Source organism: Carassius gibelio, chromosome B15 (genome assembly GCF_023724105.1).
Source record: "Carassius gibelio isolate Cgi1373 ecotype wild population from Czech Republic chromosome B15, carGib1.2-hapl.c, whole genome shotgun sequence".
Taxonomy (NCBI): Eukaryota; Metazoa; Chordata; class Actinopteri; order Cypriniformes; family Cyprinidae; genus Carassius; species Carassius gibelio.
Window position 1 is genome coordinate 11,468,144 of NC_068410.1, and position 17,660 is coordinate 11,485,803.

The 17,660-nt window shown below is 37.7% G+C and overlaps 1 protein-coding gene across 5 annotated transcripts in view; it reads right to left on the reverse strand.

The window, feature by feature from the left end:
• The window catches only part of bcas3 (BCAS3 microtubule associated cell migration factor), a 207,671-nt gene that overhangs the window by 186,920 nt on the left and 3,091 nt on the right, over window positions 1–17,660 (reverse strand). For 4 of the 5 annotated variants that reach the window (XM_052577234.1, XM_052577233.1, XM_052577237.1 and 1 more), the window contains exons 5-7: window positions 17,413–17,519; window positions 12,836–12,917; window positions 9,555–9,627 (exon numbers count right to left, since the gene is read on the reverse strand). In XM_052577234.1, coding sequence (XP_052433194.1) covers window positions 9,555–9,627; window positions 12,836–12,917; window positions 17,413–17,519 — 262 coding nt within the window. Of the gene's footprint in view, window positions 1–5,050; window positions 5,658–9,554; window positions 9,628–12,835; window positions 12,918–17,412; window positions 17,520–17,660 lie in introns of those variants that run through there. The other variant, XM_052577236.1, reaches the window with a different exon arrangement.

Below are 17,660 nucleotides of genomic sequence, written 5' to 3' on the forward strand. Positions count from 1 at the left end.
CTAAAATAAATTATATTTATAGTAGGGCTGCCCTCGACTAAAGATTTTTCTGGTCGACTAGAAGTCGTTCATTTCAAGCATTAGTCTACTATTAGTCACACTTTTATTAATAAAAGTGCTCAAGCGCATGCAAAAAAGGCAAATATAATAACTGTAAATGTCTTAGGGAAAAACAGCAAGTACACTGCATGTGCTTTCCGTTTTCGGTTTAAGAGATGAAGTCTGCGAAACTGACTCGCCATCTCCACAGTATGCATGTTTCATATGGATTACATAATCTGATAATATTTGAATTGGTTCATTTAAAAGTTTCACTGTCTATAGATATATTTTTCATGTCTGTAATGAGGCAAGAATACACAGTGTTTCAAAGTCAAATGCGAGAGGTCAGAAGAGAGTCCGAGAGGTCAGAAAGTGCATCCAGTTTGCTTTAATTATTTTACAAAAGCACAACTTTTCGTTATTCTGAGTGCACACGAATAAATGTAGATCAAAAGTTTATTATTAAATAATTCACATGAAGTGGCGGAATCACACAGTCCATGACGGACAAATCATGTTAATGCTAATATAATATAATAATACATTTATTAATATATAATTTAATTTTGGGGACTAACACTGCTGTGTGAACGTAGTTTAAGTATGTCAAACGGATGACCGTAGAAATCTGCAAAAGCTATTAGTCTGCATTTTTATTCTCCTTTGCTGTCCTTTCACAGCTGCGGATGCTTGCAGTCTCTGAGAGAGACACACAGCTATCTACAAAGAGATTATCATCATAGCTAAAAACCCCTCTGGATTCAGACACAGAGATTAATAGGGGCATTTAACTTCCTAAACTTGTCTTAGAGCCACTATTCATTGATTTCAATATAATCTGGGTCAGATGAATCCAATTTAAAGCGTTTTAGAGCCAATGTGACACAAATGATATGCTCCGAGATTGATTAATGGGACAATGATAGCATTGAAAAAAGAATCATCAAATTGGCCACTTCAATTGTTTGCCTTTTTGCATTGTAACTAATGGCCCGTTACTAATGGACGCAGTGCACGCTCAACATAATACAATTTCCTCTCACCGAGAATCGAGACTTCCATTTGAAAGCGTCAGTAAATTTCAATTATCGTTATAAAATCATATCAGCATTTCAGTGTAGCACACTTTTAGGTGATATTGAGCACAGATATTATGACCTGTCCTATGGCTTCAGTCATCCGACTTTATATATGTCACGTTCCTCACGGCCATTTCTTTAGCAAAGGCCAAGTTAATACTTATACTAAATCTGATTAACATAAGGTCATACGATTTATTGTGTTACCATAATTTTAAGAGCAGAGAATAATTTTTTCCTGTTTGCCTGAGAAATCAGGCTCTCTTGTTCAAATACCCCACTCTTTCTTGTCACTAACTAATATATATATATATATATATATATATATATATATATATATATATATATATATATATATATATATATATATATATTATGTCTATATTTTCTTTAAAAATATGTCTGTTATTTTACAAACTGGAAGTGGTGGTGAACTGAACTCACAAGTTCATGTCAAGTAAATTTAGCTTTCTTTATTCGCCGTGACATAACTTCACAATGCTTCAAATGTGAATATCCACAATCTCAATGGCGCATCTAATAGCTGGGTTCAATCTCACAAAACTTCCAAGACGCACACCTGCAAAATCCATCTCCCCTCAGCATGGTAAGACAATAAAAGAAGGCCTTTTTCTGCTCTTAGCCTCCTTCCTGGTAATCAAATGGGAAAAGTCACTCACGAGTGGAACATTAAACATTTTTACAGTTAAGGTTTGGCTTAATTTTAGCATCACATGTTTACAATGGTAATTACGCACATTATGCCACTATGTGACGAGCTGGCCAACTCATCACTTTTATAATCTCGTAAACGTTTTGATGTCTCTATTTCAGCATGACTCTGAACCCTTTAAGATTACCATTTTGGTGCTTTTTGGATTGTAAGGTTTTAATCATTTCACTAACCTGAACGGAAACTGACAAGGGGAAAGGAATATAAAATAGGAAGTCTGGAAACATAGAGCAGTGCTAGCGAGTAAATCCATTTACAAGGCGACATCATCGTATTTTGGCTTCAGCTACTTTACAAGCTTTCCGAATACGAACAAACAATTACATGCTCTGGAAATGCAAAACAAATACTGCCTTACCCCAAAATACCAGCCGACCTTCTGAGAAACACACCACAAAACATGGGCTTAACTAAACTCAATAAACGGCCCATAAATAAAAATAAAAATAAATCTGTTAAAAGTGGACAATGTTTAAGTCTGTTCAAAAGTTGAATCGCCTAAAACTGCGATAAACCCACCCAGCCTATTGTTTCTTCTGAGATAAGGCCAGATATGAAGCACTTTTATTATCCTCTTAGGCTTTTTGTTATCGTTCGAGAAACATGGAAAACAGATGCTTGAAGTGCGAGATATTCCTTTTCAAAAGGTGTTTGAGGAAAATGAAGAAACAGACAAATCGCAGCTCTGATCTCTGGACCGTGATAAGTCCCTCGAGCCAGCCTCGTATTGATTTATAACAGCTATTTCCAAGTACGGCAATGTAAAAACACAGATGAAAACAATTACTCTATTTTTGTAGGCAACAAGTGAGGTGGGTGGTAACTGAGACATTTGAGAAGAAAAAAAAAAATCTGTCACAATTTTGCGCCCTCTCTCTCGCTTTCTGCCCCTGTCTTTCTCAAGCCGAGCTTCAACACACAACAAACGCTGGCCACATCACAGGCTTCTTGGGGCCTGAGGGGGCCCTTTGATTCCAGCATGCCGTGGGCATTAGCGGGAAAGTAATTAGGGTAAAAAGTTCAACCGCAGCTTCATGTCTGCAGCACTGCCAGAAATACATTTCCTCCCTTTTCACTGGGCTCTCCACAGATTCGCATGCATATTGGAAACACATTGAAATGAGGAGCCTGTTGCAGGGGCACTGGTGCTCTTGAACTGGTGTTTACAGCATTTAATTATAAAAAAATAAAAAAATAAAAAAAAAAAACATCTTTGTACCTTTTTGCTGTTATTAAACATTTAAAATTAACAGAGGTTGACCCAAAGTGCTATTCAACTAAATTAAAAGAAATAATTACACAAATACACTAGCATATTAAAAACATATGAGACATATGATACATTTTTAAAGACTATTTTATATATTTGGTGTTCAAAAAACACATTCTTTTTCAAATACTGTACATAATTGTAGGTCCTCTTTGCCCCGCCTCTCTCAAACGCATTGTTTTCTACAAAATCCCTCCTTCACACAAGCCCAGTCTGCTCTGATTGGCCAACTGACACAGTGCATTGTGATTGGCCAAACACCACAAGCACTCGTTGGAAATGTAACGCCCCTTTCCATAATCATGAACTTCATTTTTCAAAATAAATGTAAAGACAGTTAATCATGTCCGTAGTTTAACCATCAGTCCAAGCCCGTAATCCATCAAACTAATAATGTGCAGACAGTGAGAAACTCTGTATTACTTATGTCACTTTCACTTTTACTATTTGAGCAGTGTGCACATGTCAAAAAATCTATTCCGATTTGTATCTTGTGACATGTAAGCATGCACATCAACCCGATCACTTTATTTAGCGTTCATGTAAACACTACAATAAGATTCATCACTCGTAATGAATTCAGTCCGATTTAACCAAAAAGTGTGCATGTAATCCTTTAGATACAGCATCTCTGACATGGCTGATGCAACACTAACTGCGGTTATTGAGACCACGGCTTCTTTCTTTGCGTGAACATTTGTGCGTCATTACGCAAATATTTCCACATAGTGATGTAGATATGTGGGGGCGTGTTTGAATTAGACATTTTAGGGGGCGTGACAGAGTCTTAACTTTGATAAAGAATATCTCTTTGGGTTTGAGACTTTAGTCTTTGCAACTTTACAGATCTTCATTATGCACCAAGAGCTTTTAACACTCCAAAGAGAAAGGAAAAATTTTAATAGCATCATATGACCCCTTTAAAAAAAAAAAAAAAAAAAGTACATAAAAGAATTAGAGGGTTAAAATAAAGCACTTGGGAAAAGTCCAATTAAAGAGGTTACTAGCAACCTATACATAAAAAAAAGATTTATTTTTAACTTAATAAAGGTAATAGGCACATTACTCCTAAATTTGCACAATCATAAAAAGGATGATGTTACACGCCTGTGCACCTCCTCTGCAATTAATCGGAAAGATAAGGAGACGTATGCTCATGGAAAACCGATCTGAGACAAGTGCCCTTGAAAAACAGGAAAAACTTCAAAGCCATGAGATTCCCATCCTCAGAGAGCTTGAATTATGTGGTCATCCAGTCAGCATGAAAAAGCACACAGGGATGATCTGAGACCCACAGATGCACCTGGCATGAACTTTCCAAATAACTTGAAGTGTGGAGGATCCATCACAGGAAGGAAATGCATTCATCTTTAACATGACTGTAAGAGTGAGGATTGTGTCTGTCAGACCTATCAGCGGATCATAACGCTTACCTCAACTTACACTGAAAAGCAGTATCTATCTTTTGAAAGCAAAAGATAGATATGGTAAAATAACGCAAACGTCAAAGGAAAAAGAGAATGTGTGTGAGGTGGAGTGATAAACTTTTAACATTGCTTTTTACTCCCTGAGCTTCCAAATACAGAATTAGACATCTCAGATGATTCATGAGCATAAAGAGGTTTTATTTCATCTAATCTTTTTTAACGTCCACATAAGAACCCAAAAGCAAACACTGGTTTTAAAGCAAGACTCATGCATCAAATGTAACGGCAGAGGAAAGAGACAAACGGATCTTTATATCTTGTGTGTGGGCCAAAATAATAGGCAATTGAGCCAGTAGCATGAGAGATGAAATATTACTCTATATCAGCACTCTGGGAGAGTAGTGTACACACACACAAACTCCAAAAGAGCTAAACAATTCATTTTAGCCACTTTAAGAACAATTCTCCCAAAATGAAAATTTGCTAAACATTTACTCACCCTCAGGCCATCCATGATGTAGATTAGTTTGTTTCTTTATTAGATCTCTTTTGGATAAATTTAGCATTAAATCACTTGCTCACCAATAAATTATCTGCAGTTAATGGGTGCCGTCAGAATAAGAGTCCAAACAGTTGATAAAAAATAAAATAAAATAAAAATTCACAATAAACCTCAACAAAGGTCCAGCCCATTTCTTGTGAAGATAAAAGTTGAATGTTGGTATTAAACAAATCTATAAGCATTTTAAACTTTTTAAACCTCCAGCTAAAATGAGTCCTCTTTCCACACTGCTTTCTCAGGTGAAAAAGTCATCTTGTTTGAATCAGGACAGAAATTTACACAGATAAAGCACTGTTTACAAGTGAAAACGGTCCAAAATAGATAGAAACAAATATATATATGGATTGTTTTGCGAGATGACAACATGGGATGGACTTTTTCACTGGAGGAAGCGTTATTATTGATTATGGACTGTTTTTTTGTTTTTGTTTGTTTGTTTTGGCCAGAAGTGATGGTTTAAAGTTAAAACACCTTAAATGTGTTTCTCATAATCATGCAGCTATTCACCTTACAACATGTTAATTAATGGATTAGAGTCGTGGGGATTACTTGTGGATTTTTGTGATGTTCTTATCAGCTGTTTGGACCCTCATTCTGACGGCACCCATTCACTGCAGAGGATCTACATTAGAGCAAGTGCTGCAATATTAAAAAAATCTCTAAATCTGTTATAATGAACAAATAAATCAATTTACATCTTGGATGGCTTGAGGGTGAGCAATTTTTTAATTTTGGGGCAAACTATTCCTTTAATATTAGCAACTATAAATCATCTATTTTATAAGATGAAACGGCGTCAGTTTGAATTTTGGGGTGAACTATCCCTTTAAGTGTACTTCGTTTATCTCCTATTCACCTCCACTGATCTCTGCATGATCACACCATCTGAGCCAAGAGATCTCACAGTTCCGGGTGTGATGGCAAGAGAGTAACAAGCTCATGGGCTCTAAAAGCATCACTTCCCAATCCTCCCATAATCCGATGTCTAATACAAATGCACAGAGATTTATCAATTTAATACACTTAAGAGGGATTTCTCACATCTCAATAAAAATGCAATGAAAAGCACAGCTTAATAGCACAGTAGGCTTTAGCTAAGTCATTTTAAAAATAGTCACTGGACCAAACAGGGTTCCGCTCCTCCCAGCTATTGTGTAATTAATAAGCAGGCAGCGGGTGCTAGCAGGACTTTGCATACAGCTTCGGGTAAGGACAATCAGGGCAAATGGTTGAAGAAAAAAAGTAAAAACAGATCTCATTGATAACACTGGGCGGACAGTGGGATGAGGCTCTGCTCTTCAGAGTCAAACAGTGGGAGAGTCACTGGATCTTTGCCACCGTCCCAGAGCCAGAGCCTGTGAGGACTGGACCTTCTTCTGAAGCTCCACGTGCTGTAGTCCCTGACAGCAGTCCAACTGTAATCTCCACAATGACAGAGGATTGCATTAGAGGATTGCAAAAGAGAGAGAGAGAGAGAGAGAGAGAGAGAGAGAGAGAGAGAGAGAGAGAAAAACAAGAAAAAAATCATCCACATCCTCTCCATGGAGATCTGGAAATTTGAGGGGAAGGAAGAGAGGGCACTGTTTTCTGCCTGCCCAACAACTTAATTTCTCCACAATCCAGAGAACAAAAGCAGGCCTCTTGTGGGGTGAACTTTTACCCCTTCCAAACATACTTACTACAGAAGCCACAAACGGTTAAATGGCATGCTTTTAAAACCAGCTTAATGACTCACTTTTATTTCTAGCTTCATATACTGTCTGAGGTTATATCAAATTTCCTGTTTTTTGTTTGTTTTTTTATTATTATTATTTTGTTAATCATTTTTCATTTGTATTTATTTATTTGTTTGTGTATATATATATATATATATATATATATATATATATATATATATATATATATAGGCCTATATCTGTGTGTCTGCGTGTGTGTGTTTTATTTATTTACCTTTTTAATTATTTCACTTTTGGTTTTAATGTTGTTAGATCTTAGATTTATGAATTAAAAATGAGAATCAAATGCTACATTCCATCCATATGCCAGCATATACACTTTCTTTCTTTTTCTTTTTTATAAATTTCACTTGACACTAAGTTGTATGAGAGAACACAGGTTCAACCTGGTAACTGTAATACCTGTAGCACTAATTAAAAAAATAAAAGAAAGAAAGAAAGAAAGAATAACAATGGTATGGTGGAAAAAATAAAATCCTTTCCAGATACAACTGGGGCCAACGGTGGATTGAATAGCGCATACATTCCTTGCTAATTTGCAAACCCTACCGGCTATGTAGCATGGTACCAAGGGCGGCATGTGTACTTTGCTGTCAGGAAATTCAACAGATCCATACATTATTTAGATTTAAGACATAATCCCCTCCATTGATAAAATGATGTTGAATGTGTCTGGCTGGAGTTCTGCAACGAAGGCTTTAGCACACATGCTTTTTCCTCTTTCTGCTTTTCCTTTAATTTGCAAATCTTGTAATCTAAGCCTAAAGCTGAGTGAACCAACTTCTAAACCAGCAGTGCTGTATCGGCCAAGACTGCAATCTGTTTTCCATTTGAGTGTCAAGACAGCTTCCACACTGGTGGTTGACAAAAGCTGTTATTTCAAAAAGATTATATACTAAAAATCGTGTGAGAACTTTGGTAAGTTTATGAACTATTTTAGTAAAGGGGAAAGAACCGAGCACAGCGTAGCATAAAAATACAGAGCTAGGCTATTTACCAAACACTTCTAGTGGAACGTAGCAGCAGCAACACCATTCACCCAGAGGGAGAGGGTTATGGTTTTCAACACGAGGCATGTTTTCAGCATTAGACCAACCGTTGCAGGAGTACAAAGCCAAACCGTCAAGAGTCTGTCTCCATGTCGGGGCAGACACGGCGCGTTTGGCTGCATAAGCACTGGCACAGCAAAGCTCTAGTCTTGGAACGGCTGGGATGGTGGTCTTCATCAAAGTGTGCTGAAGACAGACTTCCTTATTCTATTTCCTCGGGAGGAAATATTGAGTTAAGATTTGCAGCAGCAGCAGCAGCAGAGGAGCTCGTTTTAAGAAGTGGCAGACGTAGCCGAGGGGAGGAGAGGAGCCAATAACTGATGCGCCCTGCTCCCTCTCACTCCCTAAGGGGGCATATTTCTCATAGATTGCAGTTCGAAACTGTTAGGGGTCCAAGGTTGCAGGTCTGGCCTTCTGGAGCCGACCGGGTCAGTCAGTCAGTCAGCAGGGTTTGGCCGTCTCTCTCCAGACCACTCCCTGTCCCCATCAGATCTTTGATGCAGGTTATTATGTATAACAAATTACAGGTTTTCAAACGTACTTAGGATATGTACCTCATAATATCTAACACTGCAAACACTGAGGGATGTGGCTTGGACTCCACCGCACGTTAAAATGGGAAAACGCTATAAACCGGACAACGACGGAACATTCCATTAGCACATGGGTTTTACCTCATGAAGAGTTTTACATGTCTCCACTCGTGTTGTGCACGCCAGGAGATGGATACAAGCCTATTATATCCATAAAACTACACTTGGGGGAAAATGCTAAGATCTTAAATGCCTCTGACCTGCATTCAACCTCAACTGGCCTTTCTCAAATCAAAAATAAAAATACACAGCTGACCAAAAGTCTACACTTTGCAAAAATTATTTCACAACCTACACCTTCACAATAACAGCTAAATGCAAAAGCGGTTATTGTGAAGGTGTAGGTTGTGAACATATAGCAATATATATATATATATATATATGAAGAGCTAGATACAAAAGCCTCTGAAATGGCATCTGAAATTTTCTTCTAAAATTAGCATTTTTCTCAAGCTCCTCTGTATGTTCAGTAATTTAACTTGAATGGCAATGAATAGGTTCTTGTGCGTGTGGGTGTGTGTGTGTGTTTGTATACACACACACGTTTGTGTGTGTATATGTATGTATATATGTGTGTGTGTGTGTGTGTGTGTACATCCACTAAGCTTTCAAATGTTCACCACAGCTGCATTTACTTGATCAAAAAGAGATTAAAAAAAGTAATAGTGTACAGTATTATTGTATAGTTTTTGTTGTTATTATTATTTAAACATTCTATAACATAATAAATTACTGTATTAACATATTGGTGAATTTAATGATTGTTATATTTCTTCCAAAAAAATAAAAAAATATTAGTGTGTGGACAGACAGACAGACAGACAGACAGATAGATAGATAACTAAACCAATGGAACATTAAGCAATTTAGAATTATACAATAAATGCATCTGATTTTTATAAACTCATTATATTATTTTGTCATCAGCCTCGGCTTGTGCTGAAACTGTGCTTGTGTGTAGCTGAAAAACCACCAGACGTGACCTGTGAATATGAACGCTCCGGCACCATGCGAGACACTATGCGAGCTGACAGTGGTAGTGACGCTGTTGTTGTGCACTCACCCCGAAGAGCCCGTGCTCTTGCACACGCCGAGGAGGGGGCGTTTCTCAGCGAAGCTGTCAGTGTTGAGGGAACCTGCAGCCAGAGGGACAGAAAGGGGAACATTAACCACTGACCCACATAAAGAGGGACATTCATTAGCCACCCGCACATGAGGCCTGTTGTCTCTCCGCCAAAGCCACCCACCCACCGAACTTGAGCTTAAAAAACAGCTACCACAGCAGGAAGTGTGTTGATTGCATTACAAGAGATCTGTAATCAAAATGATGCCTTGAAAACATCATCAAAAAAAAAAAAAAAAAACACTTCCCTGTCAGCTTTGACATTCACACACCCTCACTTAGAAGAGAATAATGCCCTGTTCCTCAGAGACTTATGAGGATCAAATGAAATTAAAATACCAGCATGCAAGACATTAAATGGAGACAGAGAACAGAAATGCCACTCAGTGCAATGTGTTGAATACAAACCATTTCTCCTTCTACTCTAATGGAGAAAGCCTTCAAAGCTTTAGGAGGAGTCTTCTGTCTGACTGGCTTTAATTTCAGGGCTTCGGAGGAATTACAGAATGGCAAAAGGCCGGTAGGCATATTTGGGGTGGAGAAAACATGTCGCAGTGAGTTTACAGATCCCATATTTATCTAATTCTCTTGATTTAAAAGAGAAGGGGGAAAACTTCCATTCATGTCCAGATAGAAGAAGAAGATGTTAGGCTTTGTGGAGCTGTAATTTGGGCAGCCATGCCATGACACTAATCAGCTCCAGGAACTTACAGTCCCTGTGGCGTGGCGTGCGAGTGCAAATGTGTCATTCTCAAACCTTAACAGTTTAAAGGGCCTCATCTCCGTCTTCACTTCTCTGTCATCAGACATTGCGACTGGTCACGATATCCAATCATAATGCAAATACGACGGGCCTCTTAAAGATAACAGCTGCGTTCTATTTGAAAGAACAATTAAGGGGCAGAAAACCACCCCGTGCTTCTCTCCATCCTGAGCTGTGTGTCTCAAAAATGGCTGGACTTTAACACACGTGATTTTAGTTTGTATTTTCCAGTGCCTGTTTTCAATCTATGCTGTAAAATATTGAGAGAATTGTTTTCTGGAAGACATAACAAATTTCCTGCATTTCAGTAAATAATACATTCACAGGACAGCCATTTACGGGTGTGCTTTCAGCAGTGGGATAGATCTAAACAGAGAGGAAGCGATCGCAGAGTTTTGGTCAGCTGTGGATATGAGCATCCGTAGCAGTCACCTGGAAATGAATCTCTGCAGAAACAAAAACAGAACGGATGCAGGGAAAAAAGTCAGTTTGCCTCTTTAGGGAAAGCGGAACTTCCTCCTTTATTCTGGGAAAGACCTTGCATTATTAAAATTGACACCTATTTTCAGGACTTTCCAAATCCGCTCACCCAGCTAAAACAATAACTCTTTTTAAATCCCACTACAGTATGACACTGTTTGCACCAAACAGATCCCAATCAGTTTCCCCACTTTAACAATTCATTGGATTTAGCGGAGAAGCGTTCTCCTCATGTGTCGGCCGTCTGCTGCTTCTTATTATGACAATTCTCTTTCATCCGAATCCAGCCGCCATTCAATGCCTTTATTGTGCATTGTTTAAATCTGTCGAAAGGACAGAACACAAATTCTGTGCATAAATGTCACACTACAACACGACTCAGTGCATTTCCTATTCCTTTTGTTTTTACATTCGAATATGACCATGCCACTTATTTAGCTAGATAAAAAAATCTGACTACATAATATCTGAACATATAATATCCTGTTTTAGTCATAACAGAAAGTGTGCTAAAATCATCAAACAGGGACAGTTTGGCATAACATTAATATTTAAGCATCCCTAATCAGGTTGCATGTATTTAGGTTTGGTAATATGTAGCGTGCATTTTTTGTCAGACTATTCATTTTCGTCCTTTAACAAATGGAATGAGTGCAGGCATGCGATGGCCAAGGAGCGAGCCGTGATGAAAGAGAAGGAAAATCTCAGAAGTCTGCAGTCCCTCTCTGCCAGAGCAGCGGTAAAAGTCCAGGCAGCCAGCTGACAGCATGCCAACATAATTGTGAAGGACTGATTTTAATATTATGAAGGGAAAACAGCGGGGCTCTGGCGAGCTCTCAGCGCTATTAAGAAACAGAAGGTAGTCTTTAATTTAAACATGATATATGGAAAAGCCAGTAAGGAAGAGAGACATGGAACTGTATAAATAGCCACATCTCAGTCTAGGTTGATTCGAAAAAGCATGTAACTGCCGAAAACTGACTTTACTTTCTGCAAATTTCTAGGCAAATAATAGTGCCAAACATGACATGTAAAATAACGAGCTGTTTATGTAACATATGACATGTGAAATAAATTTAAGCTTAGTGGGAGATCACGCTCTGTCAACATATATTTCATTTTGGAGGTGGACGCTTGTTCTTGACAAGCTGAAAATTAAGATGCCACTGGAATGTAGAATTTGTAATAATATTTCAGAGCAGTAGTTTTACTTGCAGTAATGAAAAGACTTATAGCAGGGGTTATAAGCCTAAGATGGAACTTAAGTCTATTCTAGAAAGCAGATGGGGATGACAATGCTAAATACAAAAAAATTAAATGCAATCAAATATTTGTGCCTTCTTAGGATGCCAAAAAAAAAAAAATTGCTCTTCAGTAAGTTTAGGTTGTGTGTGTGTGTGTGTGTGTGTTTCAAAGAGGTTTCTTATGTTACTTAATGCTGCATTTATTTTATCTGAAATATTGCAATGTAAACTTTAAAGTGTAGTTTTTTGTAAAATTATGATGTAAATTAATGTAATAAATGTAATTTATTCTCATCCTGTGATGGCAAAGATGAATTTTGAATTCACATGATCATCCAGAAATCACTGTAATATTCAGATTTATTACTGAAGAAACATTTCTTATTATCAATTTTGAAAATGCTGTTTTTAAAAAATTCAAAAAAATAAATCAAGAATTGAAAAAAAAAACGTATCCCTTTTTTAGGATTTGTTGCTGATTTAAGAAGTGAAACAGAACAGCATTTATTTGAAACAAGTCTTTTTGGTTACTTTTGATCAATGTAATGCATCCTTCGTTAATAAATGATAAAAAATATATAATAAAATATGGTAATGTATGCCAAGGTTTGCATATTACTAAGCCTATGCAGTATTACATTTCTTTGTTAGATTTCAAAAACCTTTTGTTGGGGCCAATATATATTAAAAGCAGGATGAGCGAACCCCAGGCTTTTGGGGTGTATGAGACTCACTGATATGAGGAGCAGGCAGGATCCTAGCAGTTCGCACAGGTCCATGCCTCACCGAGAACAGCTCCTGTGCTTCACCGTTCAGCTGCAGAGAGACCAAACAAACAGACATGTTTCAAACACACCGGACAGTGATGTTACAGACAGCAAAGAGTACTGTGGGTGTGAGAATGAACTGTGGAGGTGCATATGGGTTTGTACCAGAGCCACATCACAAAGGTTATCAGCCCTGAGACAAAATGCCAACCATATAATTACAGTGCAGAGTTGACAGGGCTCCAGCATTTTATCTTTTATTTGTACATCAGCTAACACATTCCTTTTGAAAGTGTTGACACAGAGTGTCCAACTGAGAAACAACCATGACGAATGTCCTAAATACTGCGGCATCCCTTCTGGAACATTAACATAAAAGTGCTTGACTGTGAATCACACAATGCTCTGTTTGGTCTGCAGCGGCTGTGATGTGGTTTAATAATGAGTCACCCAACAACTAGAAGATAAACATCAGGCATCTGTGGACAAACCAAATCAAGACACTGCTGTGTAATGTTATCTGGCCTTCGGATCCGAACGGAAAATAGATAAAAGTCATTGACAAACATGCTCTTAAATTAAACTTGTACTGCTTTCAAAGCTGCAGTCTGGGTTTTTTTCATAGTTAAATGATCCTATCCCAGCTTAATGGAACGGTTCACCCAAAACTGAAAATCATGGGTGAATCACTTCCTCTCCCTCATGTTGTTCCAAACCCTGCATGACTTTGTTTTTTCAGTGGAACACAAAAGAAGAAACTGTTAAGTATTTTTTTACATAATGAATATGAGCGAGCACTGGGACTGTCAAGCTACAAAATAACAAAAAGCTCCTCTGAAGTTTTATAAAAGTGGTTAATATGACTCATACATTATATTACATGTCTTCTAAAGCCATAAAATAATAGCTTTGTGTCAAGAACACACCAGAATTTAAGTCATTATTCAAACTTTGATAGTTCAACTTGGAGAAGTAGCGATGAATATTACTGATGTTCACTTCGCAAACTAGTCATTCTTTTGAACTGGATCTTTTCAAAGAGGTGAATTATTGGTTCATCATCTGAATGATTCAGTCACAATGATTCGGTTAATGAGGTCACAGGTTCATATTCAAAAAACTTATTCAAAGACTTCAGTAGGTTGATTTCCCTGAAATGTGTAACATTGTGGAACTACTGTTCCAGACACTGGCTCAACCAATGGTGTGAGTTTGGGGCGGGACTATCTGCTATGCAGCCAATTAAATGAAATTTTGAAAACTCAGATCCATTCCGAATTAAGTCTTTTCTTTCCTCTGCCAGTGTAGGAAAAATTTGAATTGCTGATCAACTCAAGTGTCATCCGGGGTCAAAAATGTGGTTGCTGGATGCAAAAAACAATGGGGCACAAACAAAGAGAGATTTGTTCATACTGTAGGACAAATCAATGCAAACTGAGAGAACTAAACTTCACATGAAGGATGGAGGAGATTGAGCCAACAACTAAACCACAAAACAAAAGCTACCATGTATTCCATAAACCTGCTCCTCAAATAAACACCATTTCTGTGACTAACCGTCCCAGGCCGATATTTAGCACCTACAATGACTATTTGATTGAACTGTAATAACGATACAGACCTAAATCAAATAAAGTCTTAATCACATCATTCTCATAGCGACACTGTAATAAGCTGGTGGAAATCCGGAGATCGGTGAAACCAAAGCTGGGGAGCGGTGTATCACACCGCAAGGGCGGAAATATCTTGATTGGCGCCCAAATCCTATGGCCTTTTATTCTAGCTTTGTTTTAAGAATTAAGCCCTGAATGTGCATCTCTATGCGTGTTAAATTACAGAAACGTCCTTTATCACATTACTGGGCATAATCCATGTGTCTTAAGCAGATAAGCCCACGGAGAATGATCGCTCTTTTGCACAATTAGTAGCTTTTTCGAATGCGGGATCAGAGTTGTGTTTTTATTAAAAGCGCTTGGTGCAGACTTTGTAGCTGCCAAGTGGGAGATTAATACGGCATCTACAGCACGGTACATTTGATGTGAGAGAGACAGAAGGGGAGAAAACAAGAGAGAGAGGTAATGCACGCGGGCCACCACAAAACAAAACCCCCAGCTGGCAAATGGGGCAAAGGAATAATGGAATTTAGCGGATTGCGAGGTTTACGTTAATGCGACTGTCATTGTGCATTACCAGACTGCTCATCCTCGCTTTACACGGCTTTAGTAGTGACATCCATCACCAACCTCTCAGCTATTACATTACTATTTATCACAGCAATATGCAAAATTGAGGACTTCTTTTTGTTTTTCCCTCATGATGTTTGTTGTAATGTCATTCACATGGATAGAGTGTAGATGCTGGTCATCAAATGAGTTTTGTTAATCTCCAGCCACTCTGTGTGATGGGATTCAGCGAATCGGAGCAATTTAACAGTATTTGGAGCTGAGAGAGTATTCTTAGTATTTTCTCCGTATTCTTAGAAAGCAGAGAGTATCTGAAAGTAGAGCGGACTGAGGACAAAGCCCAGCATTAGAAAAGAGAGACTGGTGACATCTCTGTCTCCTGGCCTTCTGGGCTCTTGATGTGATAGCAATAATAAAGACATGAACTTCTGCTCTCCTTCCTAAAATACACTAGAGCAACTAAATCTGAAGTCCAAATATCAATTATCATTTATTGTTTCTGTGAAGGGATTTTAAATGTTTCATCTGAGAAAAAGAGACCATAATAAATCCTATCCAACATTCCAATGGTTTAACGCATTTAATATTAAACAACAAACAAAATGGTATCAGTAATGGAGACATACTAAAAATGTGTCAAATTAAATAGTATTGAAAATAATTATTCAATAGAAGTTTAACAATTAAAATAGTAATACTAATCCAAAATTGACCAAGTAGATTTTTGGCTAATACAATAATATCTACATGCCAAAATATCTTCTGATAATTATATTACATTTTAAGCCAGAATGGATAAGCAGATATCGATTTTTAATGATATGGCAAATAAATTATAAATTTATGAATCTAAATTCAAATAAAGCTAAATAAATCACTAAAAACTAAACATTACAGCATAATGTGCAGTATGAAAAACATTTAGAGATTTGCTAAAGTTATGTTTGATAGCGTCATGCACTTGAATCAGTTGTTTCTTGCTTATTTTATACAGATAAAATTTTACAGATATTTACTTTACGTGCACAAGTGATGACAAAGATAACCTAAATGTAAAAAATTATGAAGTGCACTGAGCTGCTTTAATGATAACAGCAAAACAGACACTTTCAGTGTACTGCATGTTATCCCTCCACTCCCTGATTAATCGAACTGCTATCTCCTGCCAGCCAGCAACACCTCCATCAAAGATTCTGCTCCACCAAGATGCTAATGCACAGGAATAAAGAAAGGTACTACAGCTAGTGCTACTCCTGCTCCTCCCTTCAACGCCATTACACAAGGTGTCGGCTCAGCAGCTGTCACAAACTCTTTGCAGGCAACTTATGGCCAGACACGGTGACGCTTTCAACACTTGGACAAAAAGTGTGAGATGTTGTGTCTGTAATGATGCTTCCATATTCACGTCAGAAGGAAGTGCAAAGCTTTCCTAAAGTGATAACTGTCAGAGTTTTCATCATTTTCTAAAATAAAGGCTTAGTCAGGGTGACAAATCACATAATATGACAGATATCTTTATCTCCAATACCATATGACTGAGACAGCCAAGTCTGAGAGACCTTGAATTGAATTTGACATTTTCACTACTTTACTTGGAAGGCGGGATCATGTTTAGTTACCATTATTTTTTACATTTGACATGATTCAGAGCCTTACATGCATCTTGACATAATTTTTCACCCAACTTTAATACTCAAATCTGTAGTCCAGGACACAGCCTTGCCTTTGTCTATGGCGACACCAAGTGGTGAATAAGAGTCACAGCATAACACAGCAACTGAGCAATATCAAACACAATTTTAAGGTCGTGAGTCATATTTGACTGAATATTGATTTGCAATACAAAACTGGAATAAAAAAAAAAGTAAATTTCCTGTATTCATTTCCAAATCAAAGGACAAAAAATGCAATATACACCAGAAAGTATGTAGTAGGCAGTACAACATTATTGATTTCACTGCTGAGCTTCGCTGTCTACACCTCATTGTCACCAAAATGAGTGATTACCAGTTGCTTTGTCAATGACATACAATACTGTAATTTGTAAACATAAAAAAATATGTTCTATATAGTATGAATGTGTGTTGGTTGCATTGGTTGTATCACTTCACTGTCATTCACAACTCCTATTCAGTAGCCTCATGGGATAGGTACAACGTCAACTGGCTATGCATGTCAGAATCTCACCAGAAGTAGTAGTTTATCCAAATAACTTTTGCCTATTCTTTTATGAATATTGTGAATTCGAACATACTTCTCTTTTCACATTTTATTTTTAGCCTACTACGTAGTCAGCAAGTATGCATATTTGGAAACAGCCAGTGTAGTGCAGACAAGAGAGACCATTTAAAATGTACTCACTGATATGCTCCAAATCTGCATTCCATCGGCGTATCCAATCATCAAGCAGAGAGGCGGGTCAGTGCCGCTCCCGTGCATCTCTTGGAACTCTGGTAAGCGAGCCACATCTGGGCAAAGGACAAGAAACACAAGTTGTAAGAAATGACACAGACGTACAACAAATAATTCACAAAGCAAGTAATTCACAAAGGCTTGACGCATGTTGTAAACAGCTCAATAAACAAACAAGACGCCGATGATCAGAACAA